Source organism: Perissodus microlepis, chromosome 20 (genome assembly GCF_051167445.1).
Source record: "Perissodus microlepis isolate ML-2025 ecotype Zambia chromosome 20, ASM5116744v1, whole genome shotgun sequence".
NCBI classification, from domain to species: Eukaryota; Metazoa; Chordata; class Actinopteri; order Cichliformes; family Cichlidae; genus Perissodus; species Perissodus microlepis.
In genome coordinates this window covers 2307968-2318815 of record NC_140480.1, presented here as the reverse complement: position 1 = coordinate 2318815, position 10848 = coordinate 2307968, and the positions used below count along the sequence as shown (strand labels likewise).

Genomic DNA, 10848 nt, shown 5'->3' with positions numbered 1-10848 from the left:
TAAAAAAACCCCGAATAAAATATGAACAAAAAAAGCCCCCCCAAAAAAACTTAAACGTAAAGCTAACGAACAAGCTAGTAAATTTGGCAAAACCGTCAACCATCGGTCGGTCAATGCACCGAGCTGGAAGTGAACTATCTTGACTGCAGAGTGTGTCTTTGGCAGCAGGCGGGATCTGCTGATCGTGCGCTGTCGGCCGGAGTCGGGGCGGGCCGGTGTGCAGAGCAGCGTGGTCCGTCCTGAGCCTGACTGAGACCCGCGGGGGAAAAAGTTACTCTCGAGTTCGCGGACACACTGCCAACATGTCTGGAGATGATGAGACGCAGGAGCAAACCATCGCCGATGACTTGGTGGTTACCAAGTACAAGATGGGCGCAGAGATTGCAAACCGTAAGTAAATACATCGCTAACGAGGCGTTTTGATCTCTTACAAGTACCAGAGCCGTGCCTGATGTTAGCTAGCAGTGTCAGCTAGTCATATGCAGGCAGCAGCTATGCCATGTGCCGCAGCAGTGCATCGATAACAGGAAGATCACATTAGGAAGCGGGGGCTTTTTTTTAATAAACAAATAAAATACGGATTTTATGATCATTTACGCCTAGATTTCTTTTCAAAGCTATCCGCACACATTTAGCGCCATGTAGCTGTCACAGCAGCACACCGGTAAGCTAGGAAGCTATTTGGCTGGGCTAGCTGGCTATCAGGCGTTAGCTAGCTGTAACTGCTAACGTTAACAGATAACAATGGCAAGTACAAATGACATGCAAGGGTTCAAAATAAGGCAGCTCACATTTAAACGCATGTGTGCAGTGAATTCAGATCCGTACAAATTAAGTTTAATTTAACTTTGCTGGTGACCTGATTGACTTACACGATGTAATTCAAGGTAATAATTGGCGTAAGCAGAGACCGTTTAAACCGACTTTCTCTGTGGCACTATTAATTGTGCTTTAATCCTAGGCTGCCTATCAGACATTAACATTTATAAACATACCTGATGTTGGAAAAAAAAAAAGAAGAAAAAAGCATTTGTTCACGATCCTTTTTCAATATAGAGACTGGTTGTTTTTCATCCCCAGCCCTTCTCTGTATGATGCACGAGATCACATGATATGCTGGTCCCTTACATCAGTGGCAGCATGTCCTTATGATTTATGTATGATAAACTGATCTTGATTTAAGACACCTAATTCACTCTCGTCAATGCGCAGATTTGGGCAGACCCGCAGCTGTCAGGCAGTCTGTCAAACGTTAATCTCATAGCAAATGTGAAATGGGTTTATCTGTGCCCTCTGATGACAAGAGGAACACTGTCTTTCCTGCTAATTCTAAACGTTTCGTGGGCCTAAACAGCTGATTGACCCGGGATTAATCAGCAAGTAAAGTTATGATGAAAACAGTATTTCAGGCACTTGTCTGCCGTCTGTTATTTAAAAACCATATTAACCAGTTTAATGGCTCTCTTATCACTTGCCCTGCAGAAGCTCTGAAGGCTGTAGTAGAGGCAGCTAAAACTGGCGTCTCCGTGCTCAGCCTGTGCGAAAAGGGAGATGCCTTCATTGTGGCAGAAACTGGAAAGATCTTCAAGAGGGAAAAGGAAATGAAGAAAGGTATTTTTTTACTTTCTCTTGCTCTTTCTTTCTTTTGGGCTTTTCATTAGTCACCAATCTGACTCAGCACTCCCTCATTCACTCTCTTTCCTTCCCAGGTATCGCTTTTCCTACATGCGTTTCTGTTAACAACTGCGTGTGCCATTTCTCCCCTCTGAAGAGTGATCCTGAAGTCATACTGAAGGATGGCGATCTTGTCAAAATGTAAGCTTCTGATTTTATGCTCCCCATCCTACGGCAAGGTGGGAAAAAAGCACTGAAAACATAAACTAAGCCAAAATTTAACCACCTCCTGTTTGCGTGCAGTGATCTCGGTGTGCACGTCGACGGCTTCATCTCAAACGTGGCTCACAGCTTCATTGTCGGCGTGACCAAGGTATGAGGAATACACCCGCCCTGTAGCAATCAAATGCTTGATTTCCTCCAATAATTCCAATAGGTCTTTATGTCTTTAACTTACCTCTCGTGTCTCTGCAGGACAACCCACTGACAGGACGTAAGGCGGACGTCATTAAGGCAGCTCACCTCTGTGCTGAAGCTGCTCTCCGCCTCGTCAAGCCAGGAAACCAGGTAAAGCTCTCCCACTGACCAGATCTGTGTGACCAGATAGCCGTTTAGACCTCTTCTCATAATCACCGCTGTTTGTTTTTCATCAGAACGCGCAGGTCACGGAAGCCTGGAACAAGATTGCAAAGTCATTCAAGTGCTCCCCCATTGAGGGTGAGTGTTTGTGAACACTCTTTGGTTTCGGTTTCTAGATGTGATTTTGGGCCACTTGACTCATTTTAGTTTTTGAATGTCCGCAGGCATGCTCTCTCATCAGCTCAAACAGCACGTAATCGACGGGGAGAAAACGATCATCCAGAATCCATCGGACCAGCAAAAGTGAGTTCTGTCAGCTGGTGCGTATAGTGGTCGATGTGTCGTCTTTGACCAGTAGCTCACCTCGTTGTGTGGTATTTGCAGAAAGGACCACGAGAAGGCCGAGTTTGAGGTGCATGAAGTATACGCAGTGGATGTGCTCGTCAGCACCGGAGAGGGAAAGGTGAGAAGGATTGAAGTGTATGGTCAACTGTTTAGTTTGGGGGGTTTTTTTCTGCTCAGTATGAAGAATTTGTTAATTTATTTATTTAAATAAGGCAAAGGATGGAGGTCAAAGGACCACAGTTTACAAACGAGACCCCAACAAGGTGTACGGCTTGAAGATGAAGACGTCTCGGACATTCTTCAGCGAGATGGAGAGACGCTTCGATACCATGCCTTTCACTCTGAGGTAGCATCTTTTAACCCCAGTTTAGAGATTTCTTGTATTTTTGCCTTTTCATTTTATTATTACCGAAATTGGTTTGCACCTTCATCCACTTATTTTTCTTTCCATTGTCTTCAGAGCGTTTGAGGATGAAGCGAAGGCCAGGTTGGGGGTGGTGGAGTGTGCCAAACATGAGCTGGTGCAGCCCTTCACTGTACTGCAAGAGAAAGAGGGTGAGCACCACTGTGTATTTAGGAGTGAGCGTGCACTATAAGTGGTCGGTCGATGTGTTCAGCGACGACACGTGAAAACATGCAGCTGTTATTTGTTTAGCCTGATTGGGTTCATGTCTTATTCTGACCCAGTATTATAATAATCCAGTCAGAATTCCTGGTATTTCAAAGGGGTGTGCAACTTTTTTCTTGCAAACTTAGCACTAGCAATACGACTCTAATCCAACAAGTAATAAAAACTTGCTGTTACAGTTAAAGTAAATGATAACATTTTTAAAAAGAGACATAAAGGGAGAGACAAAAAGTGGAAGGACCTGCTTTGGAGTTAGGTATAGACGAGCATGTGTTGACTGTGCAGCCCTTCTTGCAGCAGTCGGGCCCTGCCACTTCATGGCCTTCACCGTTACATGTCTGAGTGCAGTGGGGGAAACTGCGGTCCAGGTGGCTGAATACTGGCTGGTCAGCTCCGAGTGATAGACTCTCTGCAGTATAGGGACAACAGGCCATAGTTTAACAGTCTTTTAGTGTGTTAGGTAAAGGAAGCCTGGTTATGACTTTTAAGTTTCTCTGCATAGATCTTGTTGACCAGTTTTGCCCGTCTCCACAATAGTTCTCCCACCTCCAGCTCATCCTGTCACTGTCATCCTTCTGTCACGCCAACCCTCCTCCCTCACTACATCTATGAATATTCTCTGTGATCTTCGCTCCTCTGCACGTCCCAACCATGTCAGCTTTGCCTCTCTCACTTTACCTCCAAATTGCTCGACCTAAGCTGATATGATCACATCTATCTGGGGCGATCGTGGCTCAAGAGTTGGGAGTTCGCCTTGTAATCGGAAGGTTGCCGGTTTGAGCCCCGGCTTGGCCAGTCTCGGTCGTTGTGTCCTTGGGCAAGACACTTCACCTACCGCCTACTGGTGTTGGCCAGAAGGGCCGATGGCGCAATATGGCAGCCTCGCTTCTGTCAGTCTGCCCCAGGGCAGCTGTGGCTACAACTGTAGCTGCCTCCACCAGTGTGTGAATGTGTGTGTGAATGGGTGGATGACTGGGTGCGTAAAGCGCTTTGGGTCCCTAGGGGGGACTAGTAAAAGCGCTATACAAATACAGGCCATTTACCATCTAATCCTGCCCGTCTCGATCACGTCCAATGAAAATCTCAGCATCCACCTCCAGTTCAGCCTCCTGTCTTTTTGTTAGTGCCACCATCTCCAAACCATATAGGTCTCACTATCATCTTTCACTCTTCTGTCGCACATCAAAAATGAAAAAAACAACAACCTTCTTTGGCCACTAGATGTCTCTGTTGACAAACAATGATGGAAAAACAGGAACTGTGGAGGTGTCTACTGCTACTACTTCTATAACTGTGAACCCTCTGTGTTCAGGCGAGTTCGTTGCCCAGTTTAAGTTCACCGTGCTGCTCATGGCCAACGGACCTCTGCGGATCACCAACAGCCTCTTTGAGCCAGAACTCTACAAGTCTGAGCACGAGGTGGAGGACCCAGAGCTGAAGGTAATACATGGTTTTTATACACAGTCCTCCTCCTGAGGAGGATTAGACTAATGGGACTGCTGTGTCTCGCCTGTTAGCTGACTTCACACTTGCAAAACCATTATGTGTTGATGTATTTAATGCTGTAGCTCATCGGGTTGTGAAAGTCATGTTTGTCTACTCCTCCCTCTCCCACTAAAGGCTTTACTTCAAAGCTCAGCCAGCCGTAAGACTCAGAAGAAGAAGAAAAAGAAGGTGAGATCCAGGACGGTGTGATTCTGTATCTCACTTTAATGCTGTTGACAAGTGTCTGCTCTAACGTCGATCCTTTCTTTTAAAAAAAGGCTTCAAAGACAGTGGAGAATGCAACAGGACAGCCGATGGAGACCGAGGCCGCAGAATAAATCGATGCTCCAATAAATTGTGACAGACATCTGATGATCCAAAGAACAGACGTCACGAATCCTTCTGTCCCAGCTGTGTGAGGCACTTGTGGGCAAACTGCTGCAAATACCTCTGAGTCTAACTGATGTCAGTTTGGGATGATGCTGCTCCTTAAATCTGTCACTCCCACTAGAACACACACTCTCTCTTACAAAACACACACTTATATCTCTAGTAAATTTTACTGCCTTTGAGACATCCTTATTCTCTTAACAGTGGTCTGCTACCAGAGAGGATATTTTGGTCAAGGGCATATTCTCACTGGAAAATGCCACCATTTGACTGACCTTGAGCCTTCCATTCATTCTCCAACTGTAGTGAAAGATGTGGAAAATAAAAAGAGTTTGACCGAGCAGCCAAGGATGGCGACTGCACAGCACTGCGTCAGTGTAATTGTGTGACATTAAGATACATTTCTTGAAGTCTTTGAAGTGAAGCCACGCCTCTGTCATGAGTTTAACTTGTCGTGGGCATAAATGTGGGCGTCTGTCCCGATTCATCACATCATCCCCCCATCGTTCAGTTTAATTGCAGCATTTATACCGCTCTCGCTTGGTTTGTGCTCCACTGTGTACGCTCGTAAGCCTCTGCTATAAGTTACTCCTAACAGTTTCTAAAGTCAACATTTAGGACCTCCCACATCTAACCAGTAAAAACAAATTGATTTCTTTTCCTCGGTTGTGGATGGTCTTAACTCCTGCCAAGGGTTCACCACTGAGTCTGACAGTCTGTGTTTACATAAGAAGTCCATACCTGTTAAATATATGGATGCTTTTGTAAAACAAATCCCACTTTTAGAGACTATTTTTGGAAACATTAAAAAACCACCTGACATCATTTGTGTGCGTTCTGTTTTGGTGTATTCATGAATAAAAGATTGTTTGTACATTTTAAGAAGGTTAATGGACAACCGTTCTGAGTAGTTCTGCTCATTATTCCATCTTATTTATCGAGGGTCTGATCCCAGAGAGTTGGGACGCGAGCCACTGGCCATGCTGGAGGATCGGGATTAAATTACGCCCACATGTTTGAGAGATCTTATGTTTGGTTCACAGTAGTTGCATAAAAAAGTTGAGGGAACAATTTAATCACATTTAATTTTGATGGATCAAATATACAAGCTGAATATCTTTACTGGTATATATTGTGTAATTTGTCGAGAGAATCTCCAAGTCTTTGAGGGCTGGATTCAAAGTCACTCCTGTATCATAATGATGCTCAGTACTGTGTGGCCCCATGTGCCTGTGTGCACTATGTTAACACCTAGATATGCTCCTCTTGAGACAGCAGATGGTGTCCTGGGCCTTATGTCCTAGACTTGGATCTGAATATGTGAACTTCCAGTGACTTTGTCGTCCAAGAACTGTCAGGCTGGGTCTTACCTTATACCAGGAGGATTACTGCGACTGGAACAACAGAAGCCTGAGTTTGGTACAGATTAGCATGTGGACGTTTGTGCAACCTTCCAGGATGCCTTTTCACACTATCACCCCCTGACTCTCTACCAAACTGGTCATGCTTGATGACTTGATGGCAGACTCTTTCATGCCTGTCACACATGCTCAGTGTTTCATATGTGAAGTGAACGGGCAGTTCTGGTGACTCCATAGTGCTGGGGTCCGGGCACAGAACCCCTATGCCTCTTCATGGAGTATACACACACTACCGGTCAATCTTTTAGAACACCCCACCCTCCAGTTATTTATTGCAATTCAAGTCCACTGATAGCTTAAAATGGTACAAAGGTAAGTGGTGAACTGCCAGAGGTTAAAAAAAGGTAATGTTACCCAAAATTGAAAATGTACAAATCAGAATTATACAAAAAGGCCTTTTTCAGGTAACACAAAATAGGATAACAATGTAAAGCTGTTCTGCAGCAATGGAGTTTGATAAAGCCTTGAAGGCTGGTGCTACAAATTCCTGCAGGGGTTCCACATTTTCTGGATTACTTACAAACCCCCTCTGTCTGCATAAAACTCTGTGAAACACACTGCGGTACCTCGTGATCAGTTGAACAGTATTGTACTGCAGAAATTAGTGTGTTGCTACAGAACTGGCAAGAAAAAGGCAATTAACAATGGAAGAGAGACAGACCATCATAACACTTAAAAATTTAGGTCTTTCCTGCAGAGAAATTGCAAAGAAAGTCAACGTGTCAATGAGTACAGTTTCCTTTACCATCAAAAGTCACTCAGAAACTGGGGCAAACTGACAGAGGAAGAGGTCTGGCAAACCACAAATGAATCAGAGGACAAGTTTCTGAGAGTTAACAGTGACAGGCATCTTATCGAGCTGATTTGGGATGAACTGAACACGTTTATGGGAGCTTCAGCTGTTATATCTGCCAAAGGTGGCTACTTTGATGAGTCAAAAGTTTAGAATACACTTTGGTTTATAAATTTATTCCATGATATCGTTTTTCAGTCCAGTTGCTTATTTGTGCTATACTTTCATTTCAGAGTGCAATGAGACATTAAACTCCATAATTTTCAATTAAAAAATGGAAAGATTGGGGTGTTCTAAAACTTTTGACCGGTGTAAGTAGCCCACTGGAGGTCATTTTGAAGAGATCTGGCAGTACACCTGTTCCTCCATGTACAAAGGAGCAGATACAGATCCATTTGATCGATCTACAGAGAAAGAACAAACCTTCCTGTGACAGCACATAAAAATCTGTAAATCCTCAAGAATGAGATCTCCATACTGGATCAACCAAGGCAAGGTTTTCCAGTGATGCCTACCAGCGCAATAAAGTAGCAGGTTGTAGGAGGAAAACATGCTATTGTTGAGAAAGACGGAGGAGAAAAGGGGGAAGGTACGTTCAGTGGCAGAGAGTTTAAATGTAGGAATATCGTGGACGGGTGGAGAGGTGGGAGTGAGTCTATTATAAGTAAGATTTGATGCGATCTCTCGCACATGCGCGGTGTGTAAGTATTATTTAAAAATAAATGGTCCAATAATAAAATCATTTGAAGAGCGTTGCCATGTTGAAAACTCAATTTCCCACGTCTCGCTGGCGTCCATTGAGAATGACGTAGGAGGCCATATAAATCGGACGTCTCAACGTTATGACGTCCTTCGTGGAGACGATTCTGTAGCGATCGGTGAGTGGGAATAGTCGGTGTAAGAATCCAAGTTAATCGTCTTAATATTAAATCAATCGAAAGTATCCGTAACATTTTCTTTCTGTTTGCAGCGTCCCCTCGTCGACATGAGAGCTAAGGTTGGTGTTTTGTGTCTCTGTGTGGGATAAATACACTTCCCAGCGGGGCTACATTTGTTAGCTAGTCAGCAAGCTTGTGCAGTTTGACGGTTAGCATAGCCATCAGAATTTAAAGTCATGCTTCAACAGATGTTGGCAGCTGCAGCCCATTATGAAATATTTTGGCTAATTTCTATGAATGTGTTATAGCTAATTGAACATTGTCTCTTTTCCGTAGTGGCGAAAGAAGCGCATGCGCAGGTAAGAGTTATCCCTTTTGCATTCACACCCGTTTATATATTTACTTTTTTATAGCACCTGAAGTGTGACTGAACTTTGTGACGACTTCTGTACAGGCTGAAGCGCAAAAGGAGAAAGATGAGGCAGAGGTCCAAGTGAACCGTGCTCTCCGCCATGGCTGTGACGTCACATGCCGACAACAACACCGGTGAGCACAGCTGGAGACCCAGGACCCTCCCAAGTCAAGTCTGAGACCTGGAGCATCCATTTCTACCAGAGGCAGCAGCTGCTGGCTCACGCTTGGAGCTGTGATTGAACATCTGCTGGACGACAGCTTTTCCTCTGGGACATTCTGAACTCTTTGTTCTCAACTCCTCAGCTTTTGTCATATGTTTTTGTTTATACTGTGATTAAAGGTTTTGGTTAAAAAAGAAGACTTGAATAATGTTCTTTCTTTATATTTAAGCAATCTTTTCAAAAGGGAACTAAGCCAGTAAACCTACAAACTGCACTGACTGATCAACCTGTAGTACTCAAGTACAGTATGGCAAGGCATCTTAATACAAGATGACCTCCTTACTAATGTTTCATACTTTGGAGCATTGCTTGTGCATTTTAAGGTTTGGGACCGGCTTAAGGGTGGGAACGAAGTGTGCTAGGTTCACATCTACCCCCCTTTTTATATAGACATTTTCCTTATTAGATTTTGCCAAATAGAAACCTTCAAACTGTGAGAACATTTTCTTAAAAAAAAAAAGCCTGTAGCTAAAATCCAGCCTAAACTTAACCCCCACCATTCTCATATGGTTAAGATAATGTAGGTAAAAAGAGGTTATATATAGAAAGTGGTGGGGTTTTTCTAGTGCTTGGGCAAATTTATTAAAAATTAAAATTTCTTTGTAAAGTTGTGTAAATATGTCTGTCATCACTCTTTAAAACCTGAGGATGCTGTATATATGTACTTGTCTATGAATAACAAGACAACTGATCTAACAAAGATATTTGAATTTTATCTCCTCTAATTCTAATATTTTCATAAGTAAGACTGACAAAGAGAAATAAGTCACTTGCAGTTAGATATTAATATCCTCACTTAGTGGTTCTAAAGCTATGACACAAGAGAGGTGGCGCTCAGAATGCTGAATGGAAATGTATGGAAGATTTTGCAACAGCAAAGACAGGGATAGAAGTACAACTCAGGATTTTTTTTTTTTAAACCTTATTGAAGCAAAATAGATTTTAAACAACTCTGAAAGGCTTTTTAAACGATGTGACACGTGACTCTGTACATGCACTTTTTACCCAGTGGCCACTGAAATAAGTGCCTGGGGATGTTTCAAGACGAGCAGGCCGTGCTTCTAGAATGACTTTCTTCTCAGTTTTGCAGTTCAGATCATGTGGCAGGTGCATATCTAGGGACCTGACTTGCTTACAGACAGGCCTGCAATGCAAAGCTACAGATAATTAAAATAGAAAGTAAATCATTTTAGATGCTGTCCAGAAACCATGATTTAAGTGGGTGTGTGAATGTTTTAACCTTTGGACAAAGCTGACTCAAAGGACAAACTTGTGAAATATGTCTGTAATGTTTTTACCCTTGAAGCCGGTCCATTAATTCATTCTCTCCTTGGCTACAAGGTGACGTATAATGAGGCCATTGCTGGAGAACGCAAATGACAATAGTATGGAGTAAATGTAATTGGAGAAGCACTCACTGCTTACAGTCCTGATCACAAAATTGTAGGGAGGTAAAGCTCTTTCCCCCAATAAAGATGAGGTTTGATGACCATATTGATGAGCTTTGTTCTGAGTTTTTCCAAGGGTAGCCCTGGTAGCTGTATAAGCACTCCCACTCTTGATGCACACTCTGTCATTTTGTTTGTAACAGATCTGAAATATGACAGAAACCACTCAGCTCACAGTAGAGAAACAAGGTCTGCCCCCAGGAGGAGGAAGGAAATGAACATGTTTAGTGAGGTTGTGGGAAGCGAACAGGTAGTTTTCATTCTTTTAACAACTAAATTAAGAAGATAAGACATGTATGTGCAGTATCCTCATTAAAGATTCCTAAAACCCTTCTTTACAAATCTACAAATTATTATTAAAGACAATGACCTTAAAAATAAATGGCATCTTCTGTAATTAGGAAATTTCCTGTATAGGGGAAAATATTGATTACACAAGCTCGAATATTACTTGAACAACAACATGCAACATGCCTGTTCTCACGCTGGTAGGTAAATCAATGTTGATAAGTACTTGGCAAAGCCAAATAGACGATCAGCTCACATGTGTGCTGGCTTTAACTTTGACACTTCTTGCATTTCTCTGCCCACATTATTTCCTCACAGATCACTCATCACCCTGTGACCACTAT

General features: G+C 43.1%; 1 protein-coding gene and 1 long non-coding RNA gene across 4 annotated transcripts; both read left to right on the top strand.

Annotated features, from left to right (window-relative positions):
• The first annotated feature begins 176 nt into the window (after nucleotides 1-176).
• pa2g4b (proliferation-associated 2G4, b) lies at nucleotides 177-5866 on the top strand. Its single transcript, XM_084916931.1, has 13 exons — nucleotides 177-390; nucleotides 1483-1611; nucleotides 1710-1815; nucleotides 1918-1987; nucleotides 2089-2181; nucleotides 2268-2331; nucleotides 2418-2496; nucleotides 2578-2656; nucleotides 2751-2884; nucleotides 2999-3093; nucleotides 4479-4606; nucleotides 4787-4840; nucleotides 4930-5866. The coding sequence occupies exons 1-13, from the start codon at nucleotides 303-305 to the stop codon at nucleotides 4987-4989; spliced, it is 1179 nt and encodes a 392-aa protein (XP_084773057.1). The 5' UTR covers nucleotides 177-302; the 3' UTR covers nucleotides 4990-5866.
• A 2206-nt stretch (nucleotides 5867-8072) lies between these two features.
• LOC146363758 (uncharacterized) lies at nucleotides 8073-8905 on the top strand. Of its 3 annotated transcripts, XR_014798900.1 has the most exons (4): nucleotides 8074-8133; nucleotides 8226-8252; nucleotides 8470-8492; nucleotides 8588-8905. It is a non-coding gene; the product is annotated as an uncharacterized LOC146363758 (long non-coding RNA). The 3 variants fall into 3 exon arrangements; XR_014798899.1 differs by having other exon boundaries at nucleotides 8073-8133; nucleotides 8226-8492; XR_014798898.1 differs by having other exon boundaries at nucleotides 8108-8252.
• The last annotated feature ends 1943 nt before the right edge of the window (nucleotides 8906-10848 follow it).